At 38.7% G+C, this 22,904-nt stretch overlaps 1 protein-coding gene across 3 annotated transcripts in view; it reads left to right on the top strand.

Annotated features, from left to right (window-relative positions):
- Positions 1-22,904, top strand: part of RANBP3L (RAN binding protein 3 like) — a 282,806-nt gene that overhangs the window by 223,374 nt on the left and 36,528 nt on the right. Inside the window, exon 1 of one of the 3 annotated variants that reach the window (XM_019438093.2) lies at positions 13,104-13,841. The exons of the other annotated variants lie outside the window; for them this stretch is intronic. Within the exon in view, the coding sequence (XP_019293638.2) occupies positions 13,751-13,841 (91 nt within the window). The 5' untranslated portion in view covers positions 13,104-13,750. Of the gene's footprint in view, positions 1-13,103; positions 13,842-22,904 lie in introns of those variants that run through there. 3 annotated transcript variants of the gene reach the window in all.

Below are 22,904 nucleotides of genomic sequence, written 5' to 3'. Positions count from 1 at the left end.
CCTTTGCTTCCTGTGTGTCTGGGCAAAGAGGATTTGCGGAGCCAGCTGACCTGTGCTTCCAACCATCTTATTGGACCTCCGGGGCCCTGGGAAGCTTAGACTCCCTATTAGAACCGTCTTGGCTCTGTGGAACACTGGGGGGGGGGGGGGGGGGGTAATTTGTAGCCATTCCTGGCTTGTTCTGCCCTCTTTCTGATCCCACTGCTTGTGTCCAAAGCCCGCTGGTGTCTTCTGCCCGTGCCCTGGCAGCTCTGGACGTGCCCACGGGTTCTGCTGGTACCAGTCTCTATGTTCAGATGTATCCCTGAACTTCACAGGCAATTCTCTGGGGATCCTCTTTATAGGAAACCATGGCAAGTGCTCCCCTTTCTCAAGAGTGTGAGGATGTGGAAAGAACAAGGCTTCCAACTCTAACACTCCAAGATCTCTTTAAGAAGTCTCCCCAGTCTTTCTCTTGTATCACTCTGCACACCACCCTCTAGCGGTGGAGTGAGGCATCTAGTTCACTTCTGAGTCACTCCATTGTTTTTGTCTCACGCCTGACTGGTCCTCGCTGAGCCTACACATCTGTCCTTGTGTCCGGTCTCTGACCCAGGAAGGAGTTCATAGCAAAGGGAAGAAAGTAAGATGTGTAGATTGCCATTCTGAAATCATCCCAGGACTGTGCACCAGCTGGCTGTGGTGAACTAGGCTTTATGCCACATTGCAGGTTGGAGGACATCACTTTTTTCATGACTTTAATGACTTCTTTTTGCCCGCGGGTATAACACCTGGCTGACTCCAGGCTGTGAACCAGCTTCCCAAACCACACAAAGACTTTCAGAAATCTCTGCCGTGTACTGCTAGACAATTCAGGTATCTTAATTTTCTGTCAGTCTTAGTGTCTTTAAACTACAAAATGCTTGCCTCCTTTTAAACTCAAAATGAAGTTTATAAAGTATGTTTCAAATGAGCTTCAAAGAGGGAAAACCAAGTATTTTTATAAAATAATTTTTAGACAGCTCCCACTTACATACTTAACTCTATCTCATAATACTAATTCCCTTAAATGAAATATTATTTCTTATACCAAGCACAGCTGGCCCTCTGAAATGCATTGTAGATAATTCCACTTGGTATCTGCTATGTTTGTAATTTACTGGGTCTGCCAAATGCTGACAAAATAAATCATGTTAGCTGACTCCCAGTGGGGTGCTCTTCTTCAGTTCAGACTGGGCAGCTATCTCCATCTTTCCATCATATCTAGTTAACATCTTTTGTGCTTTGTGCATTTGTAAACAGTATTTTATTTAGAACTTCATAAATCATAAGAATGATGTAATTTTAAACATTGCAGTTCACAACCCATAATAACAGGGTCGGGAAAAAGAGAAAGAAAAATATCTGTTTTTGTTTGTTTGTTGGCTTGTTGGTTTGCTTATTGGTTTGTGTTTTGGGGGTTTTTTGAGGGCGAGAGTGGAGAAGGTTTCTAATGAAGCTCTCGCATGCATCTGGAAAATTCTTACAGCTGAAAGGTTGGCTGTTTCTCAGCCATGGAGCTGAAAAAGGTTTCCTTGCACTGAGAGAAAATGGCAATGCGAGGAAAGTCAAGGAAGAATGAAACCCTACTTCTTTTCTGTTTGATGTTATGCAGGTTTTAAAAACATGTTACAAAGAAAGATCCTGCCAGGAGTTCTGGGATCTTATGTTGATATAAATTTTAGCAATATGGCTCAGATGAGACCTTGAGAGTGATTTCATGAATTCGTTCTTCCAATGAAACTCATTGCCATCTAGGGTGTGCCAGGCTCTGTGCTCCATTCTTGGGACCCAAAGTTGAACTAGACATGTTCCCTGTCCACAGAACATCTTGATGTTCTCTTGTTGAGACCCCTGCATTCCACAGGCCTCAAATTAGGTAACTCAAATTTATCAATTTGTCCAAGAATGGTCATTCTATAGAGAGTTGACTCATCCTAAACAAACCAGAACATTATGTATATATTCATGGTAAGAAATATATATATTCTAGTCAGTACTTTCCATGTATAAAAAGATGCTGACATCTAAACATCTAATTGGCTTGTGCCCAGCATTGAGCTAGGTACAGTTACCTCATTTAATGCAAACTGCATATTAATCATATAAGATCGGTGTTATTGTACTCATTTTGTGTGATGCAGAACTGGAAGCTAGAAGATGGGAAGTTGCTCAAGGTCATATGGTTAGCACAGGGTGAAGCCCAGATTCCAGCAGGCCTGCCTGATTTCAGAGACCTTCCAATGTTATGATCTTGATCTCATTTAATGGTATAAAAGCCTGTCTTTGGTTCTTAGGTCAGTAGCACTTTATTCTTTCTATTTATTATGGATGTCAATCACTTAATGAATCTGTTTCCCAAATAAATATTTTTTTATTTTTTTTTAATGTTTATTTACTTTTGAGACAGAGAGAGACAGAGGATGAATGGGGGAAGGTCAGAGAGAGAGGGAGACACAGAATCTGAAACAGGCTCCAGGCTCTGAGCTGTCAGCACAGAGCCCGACGCGGGGCTCGAACTCACAGACTGTGAGATCATGACCTGAGCCGAGGTTGGACGCTTAACCAACTGAGCCACCCAGGCACCCCCCAAATAAATATTTTTAAAAATTGGCTTCAGTGTTTTCCATTTTGTTTCTTAACCATGAATGGAGCAGAAATTTTCCCAGTTTGGGGAACCATCTGCTAGGATCTAAACATGACACAAGTTGGTTATTTCATCATGGTCTCATTGAGAAAAAAGAAAGAAACCATAACACTTCTCTTTCTTCCCTTCCTCCATCTTTCCCTCTCTTTTTTCTTATCATCTCCTTTCCTTTCTGCCTTTTATTCCTATTTAAAAGTACCATATATTCAGCCCAATTCACTCATATCTTAGTGGGAAGAAACATGTGTATGGAGAATTATCAGGAAATACGCATTATACAATAAGAGAAATATAGCCGACATATAGGTCCAGCCCAGAAGAGAGTATGGTTGACTCTATCCTGAAGACGGTGGGGCCACGGAGTCTTTCACCCAGAAGACACTTGATGTTGATGCTTGAAAAATGAAGAGGCAAGAGGAAGAGCAGCTCAGGGAGAGAGCACAGAGTATGAAAAGCCCTGATGTGTCTTTGTTGGCTACAGATTCCTGTACCAGTGACTAATCAGTGCAATATTAAGAAGAGGAAGGGAGATGCAGAAAGGTGGAGCCGAGCAAGTATTGTGTTGATATTGGCAAAGTGTGGTTTCCAAAGACAAGTGTCCTGCTGCTCTGAGCATTGTTAGAGTGGAAGGTGAGGCAGCTGCAGGGATGGCACTGAGCCAGTCAGTGTTGATGGAATGACTTCTCTCTCTCCTGGAAATTATGATACTAAATACTTCATTTTTTTTAATGTTTATTTTTTTTGACAGAGAGAAAGAGAGAGTGTGTGTGCGTGTGCAACTGGGGAAGGGACAGAGAGAGAGGGAGACAGAGGATCCGAAGGGGGCTCTGTGCTGACAGCAGAGAGCCCGATGTGGGGGCTCCAACTCATGAACCACAAGATCATGACCGGAGCTGAAGTCAACTGCTGAACCGACTGAGCCACCCAGGTGGTTTTTCTCAGTACTTTTCCTGTTTGTTGTAAAAGCCATGTGACATGATACAAATTATTTTCTCGGAAATCTTTAATGCAAGGAGAGTGGGGTCTACGTGATGATTTAGACCAATCCGTGATGACAGGGATGAGGCCCGCCTCTCCTGAAGCACATAGCTGCACAATGTCAGAGTTCTGTCAACATCAAGGAGGGAGGAAATCGCTGCTGGGCAGGCATTCAACTATGTCTGCTACAGAGCGAATGAAAAATGAAGGGACAAGGTGATTGACTTTGCAGTTAAGTACAGATACTTAATTGGTACTCCTGTACTAATGAAGAAGGAGCATTGCATATTTTCTCTCTTTGTTAGTACCATCCACATCATTATAGGTCATGTATAATGGTCTGTAGAGAAGTTTTGTTAGTTTTTGTTTTGTTTTGTCACATCTTTATCATTTTCAAAACAGTGCTTTATAAAAGTGCTTTGAAATATCTATCCATCATCTGCAAGGTGCAGGAGATTTTAAATTGGCCTTGATTCATTCGATATTGGAATACGTATAGAAGGCAAGGGATTTGTTTTCTTGTGAAAGTAGTCTTTTCTAAAATCAAAGATGGTAAATGAAAATGTTTCTTCTGGAACAACAAAATAGAAGCCACCAGAGATCCTGGATGATCTCAGGGAAAGCCACCTACCTAGTCTGGACCTCTTGATCATCACTGGACTATTATAAAAGAAAAAATTCTATCTTCTTTGAGGCACTGCATTCTAGAGTCTATTTATTATTATTTAAAAAAAATTTTTAATGTTTTTTTTTTTTTTGAGAGACAGAGAGACAGAGCACAAGTGAGGGAGGGGCAAAGAGAGTGGGAGACACAGAATCTAAAGCAGGTTCCAGGTCTGAGCTGTCAGCACAGAGCACGACGTAGGGCTCGAACTCAAACCGTGAGATCATGACCTGAGCCGAAGTCAGAGGTTTAACTGACTGAGCCACCCAGGCGCCCTTAGAGGCTAGTTATTACAACAGTCTATCCTAACTAACACAGTCGTTACCTTTTTTGAAGAGGGACCAAATCTTCCAGTTTTGTCACAAGAACCTGAAATTTAGAATTTTGTATAAAATCTACAGGTCTCTCTTTTTTTTTTTAAAGGTTGCTTGTTAATTCAATATTATTTGAAGCCCTGTTTAGGGAAAAACCACATGTCCACACATCACCACTGCCTCTTTGGCATGGCTTCTTGCCTCCAACACTTCTTGGCTTTATGACTGGCTGCTTGTGTGTTTTGACTCTACCACAGATGCAACAGTATTTGCAGGGAGGCAGAGAGGGGATCCCTGGCCAATATTTGAAAAGAGAGGATGAATGGTAGGTTGTGGACTCTCTATGTCCCTTATTTGGTACTTTATACAGAAATTAATTTATCAGGTGAAAGTACTACAGAACATCCAGCTCCTCAAATCAAGGATGTAGTAGTAGATGATGGCAAATGGAAGGACAGCCTACAGAGGACTGCCGAGGGGATTAGATGGGTTAACATGTGTAAGGACTTAAAACAGTGCTGGAAAACAGTAAACACACACTTAACACTGGGTGTTAGTGTTATGCAACTTGCCCAAGGTCACAGCTAGTCAGCAGAGGAGTACATGGACCTCCTAAACAGACTTTTCATGTTTCAACTTGTTCAAAATTTTTTGTCATTTTGCTCTATGTTCTCGAAATTTCCGTTACTTTATCTTCTATATGACTAATTCTATCTTTAATCAGGTTCATTATTTAGTTCACTTTTTAATTGAGGTGTGGGGTTTTTTGGGCAATCATATTTTTAATTACCAAGAATTTTTCTAGTGTTCTGGCAACTCAGTTTGTGATGGCAACCTGTTCATATATTATGGACGTAATATCCTTTCTGTTCTAAGGACACTAACAAATTATTTTTTTAAGTTCTCTTTCATTTCCTGCATTAATTCTATTTCGTTTTTCCAAGGTCATCTATTCTGTTTGCTCATCTGGTCCTTTTCCTTACTTTTATTGGTTTTCCTCAAATATCTAATGATCTTACATTGGTCAGTCCCATTTATGAGTGAAGGTTTAGGTTGACTTGTATGGAGACTTAGCATGATTTTCCTCTGTAGGTGTAGGTGTGTGAGTCGTTTTTCCCCAGCAGACTTCTCCTAGGGGTTGACTGCATGCTTTGTATAAGTGCCCTGGTTGTATTGACAGTCTTTTGGGTTCATGGATATAAAGCAGACAGACAGCCTGAAGATATCCTCCAATTACCACAAAGGAGGACTTTGGCTATGGAAGGCTTCAGTACATTTCTTTCCAGTCTCTTTCTGGGTGGAAGGGGAAAGGGGACGGTCTTAGGTTACTTTCAGCTCTACTTCTCTTTCTGGGCCCTGTTTAGAAGACTTTTCCAAGCAGATAACCTACATTCTTAAATTATCAGGATTCATCCTGTGGATAAACATTACTCTTCCACATGCAGTTTTCTCGTTAATACATACTGGTTGTCCGTGTTGCTCATCTTTATTGATGCCAAATTTCTCTTACTATGGTTTATTCCACTCTATTGTTCAGATTCCACCACCCCCCCTTTTTAAATCTTCTTAGAAGTCCTCATAATTTTTCATCCAACGATGGCATGTACATAAAGGTGACACTTTAATGAGCATCACCTATATTTTTTACTTACCCCTTTGTATGACTTTTCATATTTTCTGAATGGATTTTGAAGTGTGTGCTCAGCTTGTTATTTTAATTAGTCTTTTTTGTAAGTAAGTTTAAAAGTTCCTTTCTCTATTGTCTTCTTTAAATGTTTTTTAGGATTGATTATCTACATGGGCTTACTTTGGAAAGCTGACAGTGAAGAAGTGTATGTTTGCTGGCAGCTGATGTATGTAATATACAAGAAAACATACCAGGAGTTTTATTTAATTGTACCAATAACACTTAAGTCTAGGTAGACTGCAGAGTTCCTGGGAGAGCTTCAAGCTCCTCTGAATTGAGAAACAATTTAAAAGATCAGAAGTAGAAGGTTGATTCTTTCTTGATTTACCCAACTGGACCCCTGAGACAATGAGCAGGATCCTGTATTCTGACCCTTCCGTCTTCTTCAACCTCAGTCGCTTTGGGTCCTCACTGTGCAACAAAGGAGTGGCTTTGGTGGCCCTGGTTCTGACACAACTTTTCAGGGAGTCCCCACCCTACAGCTCACTAGGTGCTGTTGTTATTTGAAGCTACATATCAATGTCTGAGCTACAAAACCTGATCCTCACATGCCAGTCATGAATACCAGAGAGATAAGGAGTGTGTGTGTGTGTGTGTGTGTGTGTGTGTGTGTGTGGTTTGGGAGGCAAGAAGTGGTTGTAGTCCAACAGTCAATATTTATTGACTATCATGAGCAGGCCTCTGAAGTCATATATGTGGGAATGTAACGAGTTCCTAGATACCTTTTCTCCAATGCCCCGCCAAGGAGCTGAATTTATATTAAAACCTCTCCCATTCTTGAAAATACAACCTCTTCCAGAGTGAATGTTTGTGTCCTCCCCAACCCCAAATTCAGATATTGAAATCGTAACCTCCAATATGATGGTGCTAGGTGGAGCCTCTAGAAGGTGATTAGGTCATGAGGAAGGAATCCTCCTGAATGGAATTAGTGCCCTCATAAAAGGGACTCCAGAGAGGTTTCTCACCTTCTTCCCACTGTGTGAGGACACAGTGAGAAGTCAGCAGCCTGCAGGCCAGAAGAGAGCCCTCACCAGAACCCCACCATGCTGGCACCCTGATCTTGGACTTCCAGGCTCCAGAACTGTGAGAAATGAATTTCAGTTGTTTATAAGCCATCAGTTTATGATACTTTGTTACAGCAGCCCCATAACACACAACCTAATTGCTTTTTTAATCAGAAGTTTAAAAATAAAATAGTAATAAATTTTTTTAAGTGGTGTAGAAGGGAACATCTGTACGGTTGAGAAGTAATGAGTAAAATGACCATCTCGTCCTATTTAAAAATGAGTGTGGCATCTTCATGTAAGGCCCAGCCTTACGTGGCTCTCCTCTGCCACAGAGGTCTCTCTGAGCTTAATGATCATGCCCCTTTGTCAATAGCAGATGTTTCTGAGTGTAGCCCAATGTGGGTTTGTTTGTTTGCTTATAAATTGTATTCATGGGCTGCTCCACAAATACAGTATGAATGTTAACATTTCCCATCTTTGTATATGTTTTATAATATAGAGAGTAAAAAGTGAAATAGGAAAAGAAATGTGGAGAGCTTCTTTCCACGTCCTAATAAATCACATTGCCCATTCCTTGTATTCTTTCGATCAGGTTCATTAAAAGTAACTATATTTAAAATTTTTAATCATGGAAATTAAAAATATATATATATGTAGGAATATATAAATGAAGGAATAATATGTCTCATGTGTTCACTTAGTTTTAATAAATATCAATTTATGGCAAGTCTTTTTTATGAGCAGGGGGTGGGGAATTCCAATAGGCTTTTATTGAGATAAATTGACAAAAACCAAGATTTTATCAACCATTTTTTCCTAAACCTTATAGACTCAGCAGAGACTCTGGTCCATATATGTGTACACACAACATAATACATCCCAACAAAAACAGAGTCCCACTGGAATGCTTGCCAATTAACAGAAAACCAATTTTCCCTGTCCCCAAATGTTTTTAAAATTTTGAGTCCCCACTGTACACTTTTCAGTGGAACTGATCCTTTATGGCTTAGGACATTGGGATTCTATTCCTATTTTTACTGAACAAAAAATACATTTTTCAAATTTTAGCCTTATTTGAAGAAAGGGAAGTGACTTTGTTTTCTTCAGTCACCTCTCCCCTACAACCACTAGTTAAAATACAGTACAATTTATGGCAAGTCTTATTTTGTCTATACCCTCCATATCTCCCTCACTCAAATTATTTTGAAGCAGATTCCAGACGTATATTATGGGGTATAATACATTATACTCCATTTAATTAACATAAAAGAAAATGAGTGAAAGGAGAAATAGAGAGAAGGAAAAAGAAGAATGGAAGGAAGGAACCAACAAACAAACTAATGGAAGAAGGAAGGTATGAAGGAGGTAGGGAGGGAAAAACATAGTTCGGTGATTATTTTATTCCTGTGAATGTAAATTCATATCAAGTAACAAAAGTTTGGTCTGGTGCAAGTTAATTTGCTTTATTTTGGAAATGATCCCAGTTAATGAGTGTTTACCTTCAAAGAGTTCAGTTTTGCTGCAAACCCATTGACCCCATGCCCATATTCTTCAAACACTTTTAGGTGGAATTCAGATTCTGTAGGATCATTTGATCCTACCCAGATGGTGGACATTATGGAACCAGAACCACCGTACTCCAGTTTCCTTGCCACTTAAAACAAACAAAATAAAACTCTGCATTTTTCTGCCCTTTGGTTTTATTTTGTCTTGTTTTCACTTTGGCTATAAAGACAGAAAAAATGTACAGCTACAGAGATTAAATACCAGCACATAGCAACAATCAAATTTCACCCGTAGGAGAATAATCAGGTAACTTTCCTACAACTTCAGACACAGACAAGCATTTCCTGAGCTCACTAATACAAGACCCCATTCTAAAGACATGGGTTTATTTTGTGCTGAGGCCAAGGCTATTTTGCTAACTGACCTTGGTCTCTGCTGACCTCCAGAGGGAGCCCTGTTGCAGCCAGATCTGAGGCTCATCTGTGAAAGGGCCAAAATTAATTTTGCTTCAAATGCCAAGGCAATGTTTATGGAGTGAGGCAATATTTCTGATAACCAAGACCCGAATGTTGATGTTCAATGGATTAAAGATCAATGGTGGCAATTTCAGAGTGTGAGCACCTTGAATAGGTAAGCAGTTTGGTGCTATGCCAGTGTCGCCTCCTCAATTCGTAGAGAGGAACAAGCGTTCAAGCAGAACAACCTCTAATACAGCCATTTGCATCTCCCATGTTTTAACAAATAGCAATTATGGGAATCCAGCCAACTGTGCTACCTGAGAAATTCTTTGAGCTAAAAACATACAGTGACTTAGAGTAACACAACTCTAGACAGCCACAAAAGCCTGCCTTGATGAGCTTTATGATAAGCATGTTACATAAGCCATTGTGAGAGCCTGAAACTCTACTTTCTCGTCCACAATGTCTTTGATGGAAGGAAGCGTGATCTTAAAAAAAAAATCTACCATGGAATGTTATAAAGGAGCAGAGGATCTGTTATTTAAAATCAATAGAAATTCTAAAGTCGTAACATTAGTTCATGAGTATTGAACTAAAATGGCCATGTAATAATCCCTGCAGTGCTTTGGGGGTTGTAGTGAGGCTCTGGCCAGGGCTTCATGGTTTTCATGTTTGCATGTTAGGGGTCTTTTATCCTATTCTTTAAAGATAAGAGTGATAAATGTAATACTGCTGCTTTTTACTTATACTTGTCATTCAAAGCACTCTGAACACTTTCGAAGAGTAGATATACACTATCATAAACACTTTTGAAACAAGGCAGGTTATTAATTAAATAACTCACTTGCATACTAATGTCCAAGGCATATGTTCCTGCTTCTTAAATATGGTTCAACTGAAAAAAGAAAACTCGCCTATAAACTTAGGACCATTCATATTATTTAACCAAGCACTATGCTTTCTGAGCTATAAGTTCTAATCATAAAATATCATTTTTCCCAGTATCCATCCCAAACGCAGTCATTGAGAAGATCAATTATTTACCTGTAACATGCCATTCAACAGTGGCGTCTTTTTGACATCACAGCGAGTTGGTAAGGGAATAAGCTCGAGTTTCATAGAAATTCTAACTCATCTTTAATCAAATTGCAAGTAAAAAATGCCAAATATTATTCACTTGTTTTTTGACCCAACCAGACTTCACTTTCTACACTCTGACTCTTTGCTTTTATTTACAAGCAAAAAGCAAAGTATAATATGCCCATTATGAGCTACTAACTTGGTAGTGTTTCTGAAAAATAAGGGTACGGCTTATTATAACTGATTCTAACTATAGCTGATAGAGCTGATATTATTTTACATATTCCTATTACATACTTTCAGCTATCCTGGCTTTTTTCCAGTGGAAGTTGGTGAGTCAAAACAGAGTCTCCTCCCAGAGCAGAAATGTGACTTGATATGCTGTGTAAGAACCCAGGAGTCTCTGTAACTCAAGTAATCAACCACAGGGTCACTGCCCAGGGCTGACTCAATAATGCACAACAGTGGAACATAGAGGAACCAGGCAGTAAGTCTCCCTGGGGATTGTCCCTATTCCCTAATGTTGTGGCACTGGAAACTAAGTTTAAAGCATTCTTGTTTTTGGTGTCATCAGCCCTCAGGAGAGATATAATGAATGAAAGAATGAGCAAAGCAGACTATTTAAGCAGGTTATGCATGTTTACCTGGACAAGAGGACTTTATAAATATTCCATCTAAAAAAAATCATATATTTATATAAAATATAAACCATGTTTAAATATATATATGTATGCATATATATATATATATATATATATATATATATATATATATATATATTTCAGACACCACCCGTACCTCCAACACTGCAGCTGGGAGTCAGGAATCTCTATGACATTCCCAGAGTAATTACAGTGCTCAGCCAGGTTGGAAAATCAAGGGCCTAGATTTTCAGATACACTCCCAAATCCTACTCATATTTTTTGTTTTAAGTCTATTTCTTTCTCCTCAGGCTATAGCCAAAGACAAAACAGGAATCTCCTTATTTTCTCAAGTCTTTATATTCACAGAATAAATATTGAATAACCTCTTGCATTGTTTACCAAACATTTGTTTCATTTGACAAATGAAGACACAAACTCAGAGATGTTAAGTACCTAGTTCAAGGTTACACAGTCCACTAATGGAGCACCAGGGCTAGAAGGCTGGCTGTTTTAGCCTCTGTGGTCAGCTGACCATTCCTTTTCCCCCTTCTCCCCAGCTTTACATCCAAGCGTAAGAAGAATGGAGGCGTCTAGGGGCTTCCTTGAAAAATCAGACATAAATCAGGGTAAATGTAAGATATTAATCCCCATGCAATATTTTCTCTCAGAATCCTACACAGTGAAAAAGACTTATGAGACATATCAACCAAAGACCATGTGTAGACCTTTGGGTCCAGTTTGAACAAAATGTAAAAATGTTTTGAAATTATTGATAATGATTAAATCCAAGTGATGGGCACATAGGGCTTATTATGCTATTCTTTCTACCTATTCATATATATATGTGTGTGTACATATATACATATATATGTACACACACATATATATAATTCATATATATATGTGTGTATATATATACATATATACATATATATATACACACACATATATATATACATATATATATATACACACATATATATATATTTAAATTTCTCACTATAAAACTTTTTTTTTAAAGAATCCATTTCTCTCAAGGGCTGACTTACAGTTTTATGGGTTATTTGACTTACCTATATAATAATATGCTTATCAGTGAGGTCCGTAACTTGATAGAATGTTGATAGCTTTATGTCACTCTGGAAGAAAATGCTTCAGCCTTCTGCCATGACTGCTGTGAAGCAGGAGATAAATGCCAACCGTTAAAGCAGAAACTATGTTTCTCTAACAATTGGAATCTCTTTCAAAGTAGCTAAATACTTCTATAACCTGTTGTACTGTGAGGGGCCCAAAACAGGTAGACTATTAAAATAATAAAGGTGGTTTAATAAGTCATGGCAATTATGAAAGAACAATCACACATATCACAAGGGTTTTTATAAGTCAGAGTATGTTTGGGGAATTGTTCATCGCCTCAAAGTGGAAGGAGAACACCCATCCAGATCCGGCAAAGAGGTAACCTTCTAGTTAGGGTTTCAAACTTAGCACCAATTTCCAAGTGCGCCCAGGAAGCTGTGGAGCTCAGACTTTGAGGCTAAGCACTCTGCCTTTCTCCTTCATCCTGGCCCACCACCTCCGTTCAGAATCTACAAAGAGCTGTGGAATCTTGAAGGGCAGCATCTAGTAACGTTCATTACAATTTCAGGGGTAACAGCTTCTGAGTTAAATGAAAGGTGTTTAGTGTTTGTTTTTAAACAGAAATTAACTATGCTATTATTTCAATGAATATTTCAATGAAATATGCTATTTCAACACAAGAAACCACTGGAAATCTCTTTGTTTTGTGACCTAGAAGTAGACATGGAGAGTCTAAAGGGAATCAGAGGTAGATTTCTGGGAAGATAATGTTTTATGTGTTTATTTGTCTTCCAGAACTCCAAATAGTTGCGTTGGCAGGCAGGCTGCTCTATAACTGCCCCCTTCTGAAGACTCAGAGGTGTTTACAGAAACTGAAAGTCCCAGCAGTATATTTCCATGAGCTCATTACCAGTTCCGCTTATACCCTTCAGATGTTGCATGTGCAAATGAACATCCATGCAGTATAAACCCCTGCCTTGAGCTTTTGTTCTAATTACAAAGTAGCACAAGTCAGAAACGTGGTGACTATAACATCAGGGCATCTTTTTAGAATCCCTGCTTTGGTCACTATTATTCAAAGCAACTCCAATGCCATTTCTTGCCTGCCTCTTTATGCTAATCAGCCTAGCTCCCTCGGCCCCTCCTCCTTCAGCTTCCTTTAAGAACTGTTCACTTTCAGCTGTCACAGAGGGTAACTCAGACCAGGCTTGGAAATCACTGGATTTAACTCAGCAGCACTTTTTAAATTTTGTGTATCTTATTCTAGCAGTCCTCTCGAAATACTAGAGGCATTAGGTTTCGTGTCAGCAGATGGGTCAAAACATTGCCAAAACTGTAATTGGTTAGAAATAGTTACTTTGTAGGATTTTACACTGTAAAGGGGAAAGCTTCAAAGTACTTTGAAATGAAAGACGAATTAAGCTGTGCTTTTATCCAAATGAATTGGCATCTTTGTATGTAGGGGAAGTTATATTGGTCAATATTTATTTCAAGGATCATGACTAGAAAGCACTTGGAAGTTTATTAGAGAAGTAAATGCTTTACACTCAAGGACAGGATCTGCATGTACCTCTGTGGCTCTGGGTGTCTGGTGAAGACCATTTTAGGTGACTAACCAGGGGAAGGAAATGTCCTAGTGATACTGGAACCACAGCCGTATTGCCAGCACCATGTCTACTGCACAGAGAAAAGACAGCAGGCACCTGTTTAACAGTTTTTATACCTGTAAACTGAAGCTTCCAGAAGACCAGCGACAGCAAGGTGAGTCAGCCAGGCTAACGCGTTCTGTGACCTGGCCATTTGCATTCCAGGAGGAATGGTAGGCTGGGGAAGTGCCTGGGGAATCTCTGGTTGGAAGATGCTTTATAATCTTTGATTTTTTTTTTTTTAACTCTGAGAATAGACATAATAGTGATGCATAAGGGTGAGTTAACTTGGGTTCACTCCTGGTTTTTAAAGGACTATGGGAGACTATCAAGAATGCTATTCCTTGGACTTGTCCTTCTGAGGCTTATGTGCTGAGACTTCCAGCCACTGTTGTTTTTCTAGAGTATGCTATATTTGTGTAATTCAAAACACCCATCCAGGGAAGGCTAAATCAGCTACAAGGGGAATTTGCTGAGATTAGCTTTATGTTACACTGGAACTGTCTTCCCTGTCCTGCCACTAATGGCACACTTTTGGATTTAAAGTTGAAGCCTAATTTTGCCTGGATCTCTGACTCACTCATTCGTGGGAAAAATAAATATATTCTTGGCTCTTTCCCTGTTACGATGTAGGAACAGCTGGAGAAAGACAGTGAAAAGTGTCACATTTCACATGATGGGCACTCATTCAGACTAAGCTATCTACCTGGCAGCCATTTTCACCATCAGTCTTTTTTAAAATTTCAAATCCACTACCCAGCCAGCTGCATCAATTAGTGGCAGATGGCTGACATGAATAGACAAGATGATCTTTCCAACCCATTCTGGCACGGACAGCAAAGGACACTTGAAAAAAAGGCAGGGTGCTGTCACAGATGACATCATCACTCCCCAGAGGTTAAGGATTGGCCCCGGACATTTCTAACTTGCCCTCAATAACCACTGATGGATCTGTCTATGTAGGGATCTAGGCTGCATGCTCTTTATTTACTTTTCCACAGACATGGTTTTAGATTTTAGTGGCATAGACAGAGCTGGCTAATGGGCTGAAACCTCCCATTTCCAAGGTGGCACCTGTGTGCTAACGTTTGCATGAAGGTGTCAGGCCACTTTCTTGCATTAGTTCCTGGACTTCATGCTGTACAAGGCTTACCATAGTGGGGGTAGAAAATGGTTTATAATAAATGGAAACAGCAAAAACTTTTGAGACCGTTCGGTATCATCAGGGCTGAAACAAGTCATTTTAAACTAACTGCTTTAGCATGTAAAGTCCTGGAATGTGCCAGAGTTTAATCATAGCACTATAAAAGTTGTGCTCTTCTGTTAGTAAACGCTAGTCCATCATAGGTTTTTGTTGGCTGTTCATTTTGTTTGAAATGTTTAAAGCTACTTCCCCACTCCAATTGCTAATGTAATATTTATTATATAAAATTTGCCAGGGGGAGCATAGAGGAGATGGTTAAAATCACCATCCAGAGAGTGTTGTTCTTAACCCTTTAGTGCATAGTCTTCCAGCCTTTTCTTCTGTGCCCATGTACAACGTACTCTTTTGCTTGATTTTTAAACAAAATAGAGTTATTTTATATATAACATTGTATGAACTGCTTTTTAATTTAATAATTGATTATGAACAAATTTCCATGTCATCATTCATGTGCATATATTCTTCTACAACCTTATTTTAGCTATTTATTTATTTATTCATTCATTCATTCATTCATTCATTTAAATTTATTTTTGAGAAAGAGAGAGAGCATGAGTGCATAAGCAGAGAAGGGGCAAAGAGAGAGGGAGAGAGAGAATCCCAAGAAGGCTCCACATTCAGCATGGAGACCGACACTGGGCTTGATCCCATGACCCTGAAATCATGACCTGAGCCCAAATCAAGAGTCCAGTACTCAACCGAGTCACCCAGGTGCCCCTCTGCAGCCTTGTTTTTAGCAGTTGTATGCTCTTCCTTAAATGGATGTAGTAAAATTCCTTTAGGCAATTCTCTATGATTAGACATGTATTTTATTTCTATTTTTTCCCTTTTACAAACAACATTGTGTTTAACCTAAGCAAATGGATAAATCATTGCAGAGGTAAGATTATTTTCTTGGGATACATTCTTAGTGGTGGAATTGTGAGGTCAAAGGATATATATGTTTTTTTAAGATTTTTGTTGTTGTGGTTTTTTTTTGTTGGTTTGTTTGCTTATTTTTTGACAGTTGGCCCTCCAATCAGCAGTATAGGGGTATATTCTCAGTAATATTGGGTATTATTTTTATTTTTCCCCAATTTTCAAAGTGGAAAATACTATGCTACTGTGGTTTTAATTTAAGGCAGGCTGTCTTAATGTTCTCTTCCTTTATTGGCCATACCCAGAGGAGACTGGAAAAATCATTATGATGACATACTTCCCAAAATACCAAGAAGACTAGAAGTCTAGTCTTTTTTTCTCAGACTGAAGCTTTTGCCTAGAATATTTTGAAAGCAACCATATTCTTCCACAACTGAGTCTCAAAATATCAGTCCCCAGAAACCACAATCCATAAGGCTGTAAAGCACGTGAATGCAATTGAGAACAGCGTTCAACAGCATTGACTGCTACAAGAACTATCATCTAGAGATCTGAATTGACAAGTGACACTGGGCAGTGTTTGCTATGCTGCTGAGTAGCATTCAGTTACTCTTCTGGAGTTTAAAAGTATTCATTGAGTATAGTGGCCTTGATTTTTTTTCCTCCAAGCTACATTGGCACCTTGCTATTATGCAAAGTTCAGCAGAGGTCCAAGAAGGCAAAGCGATTGGTTTCAGAGAGTGAGGTCTGGCTATGGATTTGTTTATGGAGGCATTCTGAGTTTGTGGCTTTGGCCTACCCCCCCCCCCCCCCCCCCCCCGCCAACCACACCAAAGTTCCAGCTTTTTAATATACAGACCATGATTAATTGGCATTTAACTCCTCAGAGGGCATAACCAGATTCAACACATAGGTACTTTCTAACCCTCCTTGCTATATGCTGAAGTGCTTTATGTTATAAAATTGTACTTTTTGGGTGATCATTTAGATAAAAGTCACTTATTGTTTAGCAACTATCTGAACGACGACTATGCAAAGCACTGTGCCAGACATGGTACATCAGTTGAACCAAGCCAACTAAACTATGGTTTCCAGTCCCCATAGTATTTACATTCTACAGCAGCAGATGCTAAACAGTCCAGCACAGGAATCCAGTAGGCTTCTCTCCCTACTTGTTGCTGTCTTTATAGATTCTTCTGTGATAGTTCAAATCCATTTATCTATAACATTGATCTGAGATCACATTTATAAACATTAACTTATATGTCTACAAAGCCTCAACAAAGTTCAGTTCACATTACATGTGCGAGGTAGACTTAACCATACTTATGTTTTATAAACCATATTTATGTTTATATACTTTAAAATTCACAAAGTAAATGTTTAGAATGCTTTAAAAATTACACAATTCTCAATACATTATCTTATTTAATTCTTACAATAGTCAGGTGAGGTAGTGTATTAGTCAAGGTTCTCCAGAAAAACAGAATCTCTAGGATGTGTGTGTGTGTGTGTGTGTAGATAGAGAGAGATCAAAATTTATTTTAAGAGATTGCCTCACACAATTAGGGAAGATGGCAAGTCCAAAATGCACTGTGTGGGCCACCAGGCTGGAGTCCCAGGCAAATTGCTGACCAACATTACAGTTGAAATCTGAAAGTGGTCTGCTGGCAGAATTCCCTCTTGCTCAGGGCGGGTCAGTCTTTTTTATATCCAGGCCTTTAGCTGATGGATGAGACCCACCAACATGCTGGAGGGCAATCCGCTTTACTCACAATCCACCAGTTTAAATGTAAATATCATCCAGGGGCAGCTGAGTGACTCAGTTGGTGAAGTGTCCAACTTCAGCTCAGGTCACAATTTCACAGCTTGTGAGTTTGAGCCCCGCATTGGGCTCTACACTGACAACTCAGAGCCTGGAGCCTGCTTTGGATTCTGTGTCTCCCCCTCTCTCTTTGCCCCTCCCCTGCTCATGCTCATATATAGCTATCTCATAAAATCCATGATTTTTGAGATGCAATGTTTAATTTTTTTTTACTGATCCATATCAGAGAAACTTCTCTGCAGATATTCAAGATGCATTAGTGTTCCTTCTGATTTTTCTTGCTCTGACACCAACTGGGTGTACTACAATTTAATTAAATTCTGTCATTATCCAGAGTTAATGAAGACTCCAGAAGTTAAGGGCTCAGTCTCAAGAGACCGATCCACTTAAATGCTAGCTACAAATTTCAGGTGTCTCCAAGCCACCTCCATTTCTGCCTGGATGACTACAAATTTAAGGCTTCCCACAACTCTCCCAGGTTTGAAAATTTGCTAGAATGACTCACAGAACTCAAGAAAGCCCTATACTTATGATTACCATTTTATTATAAAGGATACAAATGAACAGCCAGCTGAGCAGATACATAAGGCAAAGTGTCGGGGGTTTCTGAGCACATGGAGTCAGGGTATCCCACTCTCTCAAGACATCAGTAAGATCATCAGCCAGGAAGCTCCAGTAAGCATGGTGTCCAGAGTTTCCACATGGGATCTCGCTACATTTGCATGATTGATTAAATCAGTGACTATGATTGAACTCTGGCTTCAGTCTCTCTTCCCTCTCTGGAGGTTGGAAATGGAAAGTAGGGCTAGAAGGTCCAAGCCTATACAACCTTGTTCTTTTTGGTGTGGCCAGCCTCTCCCTTGAGTTTCCTCGTTAGCATAACAAAGACAAATGGCCATCAGTTAGGAAATTCAGAGGGTTTTTCAAGCTCTGTGCAGGGAATGGAGAGCTAAAACCAGATCTATTCTTTATTACATCACATTTTGGTTGTCATTTTCAGGATGAATTCTTTTCTTAATATTAAGACAGTTTCCTGCAAGTCAAGGAGCACAGATTAACGCCCTCAACCACTTATTTATTCAGTACAGTTTTTACCAAGAGCTGCGAGCTATATTAGACACCAGAAATGCAAGTTTTTCTGCCCAAGTTTATTTTCTGTCATGTGCTTTTTTGAGGAATTCAGTAATAAGAACTCAGCTAATGGTACTTTTTCAACTTTTTGGGTGAACGAAAAAGTGATTTGACTCCATAATATTGTGACCCTGCTGCATTAATCCTCATTCTGTGTACTTTGGCCACACTCCTCTTGAGGGTTTCAGAAGGCACTTAATTTAGCTTTGAACTTAGTAAATATAAATATAAAGGCTAAGTGGGGCATGTTTACTGTGAGACCAAATTTGCTCTGAGTCTAAACCATAAAACACAAATTATATTTAGATTGCCGCAAATGCACTATTTCCCTTGAAAATACTCTGTGAACATTTATGAATATACTTAATTTAGAACACTTAAAAAATTTAAGTGCTAAGGAATGAAGATACAACCATGAGAAAGGAAACGCAGTGGTGGCAAACAATGAAATAATGCCTTTTATATGAAAAGATAATGTGAGATACACACATTATGCTTCTCAAAATAGATTTGTATTAGGTTTCCTTCTTTGTGATTCTAAAACAGTGAAATGGCATAGACAACATGACATCTTTTGGGTGATACATGGCTAAATAAACGAGGATCAGAGGAAGGAACCCTGCACATATTTTTGTTTTTCTTCCACCAAAAGGGAACCTCAAAGTGGCTCAAATGAGTTTTGTTCTATCTACAAAACCATTACTCACATTTAAAAAAAAAAAATCTTTTTTAACGTTTATTTATTTTTGAGACAGAGAGAGACAGAGCATGAACCGGGGAGGGTCAGAGAGAGGGAGACACAGAATCTGAAACAGGCTCCAGGCTCTGAGATGTCAGCACAGAACCCGACGCGGGGCTTGAACTCACGGACCGCGAAATCATGACCTGAGCCGAAGTCGGCCGCTTAACCGACTGAGCCACCCAGGCGCCCCCCCCCCCCCCATTACTCACATTTAAAGGCACAAATTGGTGGAAACAAATATAGACCATTTAAAAATAACTAGAAAGGAGAGAACTCATATTCTATTAGATTTGATCATATTCAAGCTCCCACTCAGTGCAGGAATTCTTTCCACTAAGCTTTCTTAATAGATGGCACATTTATGAGGATCTGAAATATATATATAATGGTTTAAACTCCATTTTCCCACTTCACACTCATTAGGATGGCTACTATCAAAAGAAAAAAAATAGAAAATAACAAGTGTTGGCAAGAATGTGGAGAAATTAGAACTCTTATACATTGCTGGTGGGAATGGAAAATAGTGCATCTGCTGGAAAATAGTATGGCAATTCCTCAAAAACTACAAATAGAATTACCATGTGATCCAGCAATTCTACTTCCAGGTATATCCCCAAAAGAAGTGACAGCAGGGAATCAAACAGGTACTTGCACACCAATGCTCATAGCAGCATTATTTACAACAGCCAAAAGGTTAAAGCACATCTTTCCATTGACAAGTGAATAAACAAAATGTGGTGTGTGTATATATATATATATATATATATACACAAGAAAATATTATTCAGCCTTAAAAAGAAAGTAAATTCTGATACATGCTACATCATGGATGAATCTTGAGGACATTATGCTGAATGAAACAAGCAAGTCACAAAGAGATGAATACTATATGATTCCACTCATATGAGATTGCTAGAGTAGTCATTTTCAGAGACATAGAGCAGAATGGGGGTTGCCAAGGGCTGGGAGGGGGAATAGGGAGTTATTATTTAATGGTATAGAGTTTCAGTTTTGCAAGATGAATACGTTCTAAAGATTGCACAATAGTGTGAATCAGCACTATTGAACTATGTGCTTAAAAATGAGTAAGATGGTAAATTTTACAGTATGAAAAAAATTTTTAAGCCATTACTGGCCAAAGCCATCCCTAATTATGTTTCTGAATTTGGGCTTAAAAAAACAAAAACAAAACAAACCTTCATTTTTCCTATTCCTAAAACCAAAACTAGAAGGAAATATTCTGCTCATCTCTGATTCCCAAAAGCTATTTCTTTGAAAACATTAATAAAATTAATAAACTCCTAATTTTTACAAAAAAAACCCCCAAAACATTACCAATATCAGGAATGATATAGAGTGTCATTATAGATCCTACAGCTATTAGAGTGATAATAAAGGAATATTATGAATAACACTGTGCCAGAAAGACACCAAAAAAAAAAAAAAAAAAAAATTCAACAGCCACTCACATAAAAACTCCAAAAGGATTTAGAATAGAAAGGAACTTCCTCAACCCAAAAAGAACATTTTCAAAAAACTGACAGCTAGTATAGTGCTTTCATTGTCAATGAAAGACTTAATACTTCCCTATGAAGATTGGGAAGCAAGCAAGGATGTCCACTATAGTCACTTCTATTCAACATTATGGAATAGGACTGAAGGTCTTAGCCAATGTACTAGGTTAAGAAAAAGAAATAGGGGTGCCTGGGTGGCTCAGTTGGTTGAGCATCTGACTTCGGCTCAGGTCATGATCTCATGGTTTGTGAGTTTGAGCCCCGTGTTGGGCTCTGTGCTGACAGCTCAGAGCCTGGAGCCTGCTTCTGATTCTGTCTCCCTCTCTCTCTGCCCCTCCCCCACTCATGCTCTGTCTCTGTCTTAGAAATAAATAAACATTGGGGCGCCTGGGTGGCTCAGTCGGTTAGGCGTCCGACTTCAGCTCAGGTCACGATCTCAGGGTCCGTGAGTTCAAGCCCCACGTCGGGCTCTGGGCCGATGGCTCAGAGCCTGGAGCCTGCTTCTGATTCTGTGTCTCCCTCTCTCTCTGTCCCTCCCCTGTTCATGCTCTGTCTCTCTCTGTCTCAAAAACAAATAAACGTTAAAAAAAAAAAAAAAAAGAAAAAAAAATAAATATTAAAAAATTTTTTAAAAAAAAGAAAAAGAAAATAAAAGTTTTATATTTTGGAAATAAAGAGGTAAAACTATATTCACAGATGAATGATAGCTGGTATAGGAAAAACTTTAGGAATCAATTAAAAGAAAAAAAAATACTACAACTAATAAGTGAGTTACCAAGATCACAGATAACAGCATACAAAGTCAGTATACTAAAAACAACCATATTTCTATATATTAGCAAAGAATAATTGGAAGTTGAAAACTTTTAAGTATTCTTTTAGTAGTACATTTTTTATAAAAAAAATAGTAAAGGAGTTATTAACAAAAGATGTGCAAGACCTGTACACTTAAAACAAACATTGTAGAGAAAAGCTACAGAGGATTGAACTAAATACATAAATTGGAAGGTTCAATTTATTAAGATATTAACCCTCCCCAAATTGATCTAGAGAGTCAAGGCCATCTCAATCAAAATTCCCGCAGACTCTTTTTTCATTGACAAGCTAATCTTTAATTTATAAGGAAATGCAAAGGACCTAAAATAGCTAAAATCTTGAAAAAGAAGAACAAATTTGATAACTTATGCTTTGGATTTCAACTTATAATAATCAAGATGGCATAATATTGGTATAAAGTTAGAAAATTTATTATTGAAACAGAAGAGGGAGCCCAGAAATTGACTCACTCATTTTTGGCCAGTTTTTGACAAAATATCGAGATAGTTCAAAGAAGGAAAAGATACTACTTTTTGTAATACCCCTGGAACAAATAGCCCTCATTACCCACCTCACACAAAAATTAATTTGAGATGAAATATGAAAACACAGAAGCTTAATCTGTAAAACTTCTGGAGGAAAAACACGGGAAAATATTTTCATAAATTGGAACAGGTAATTTTTACAGACACAGAAAGTACTAACCATAAAAAATAGATAAACTAGACTACCAACATTAAAAATATTTGTTTTTTAAAAGATTACATTAATACAAGAAAAGAGAAACTGGGAGATGAGTGCCTGGGTGGCTCAATTGGTTAAACCTCTGACTTTGGCTCAGGTCATGATCTCACAATTCGTGAGTTCAAGCCCCATGTAGGGCTCTGTGCTGACAGCTCAGAGCCTGGAGCCTGCTTCAGATTCTGTGTTTCCTCTCTCTCTGCCCATCCCTCTGCTTGTGCTCTGTCTGTCTCTCTCTCAAAATAATAAACATTAAAAAAAATTTTTTTAAAGAGAAACTGGGAGAAAACATTTGTGATATATAGATCTGGAAAAAAAGCTTGTAATCAGAATATGTAAAGAACTCA

This window comes from Panthera pardus, unplaced genomic scaffold, assembly GCF_024362965.1.
Source record: "Panthera pardus isolate Hobbes unplaced genomic scaffold, ASM2436296v1 HiC_scaffold_2, whole genome shotgun sequence".
NCBI lineage: Eukaryota > Metazoa > Chordata > Mammalia > Carnivora > Felidae > Panthera > Panthera pardus.
The sequence above is the reverse complement of the archived record's forward strand: the minus strand, read 5'-3'. Positions and strand labels throughout refer to the sequence as shown.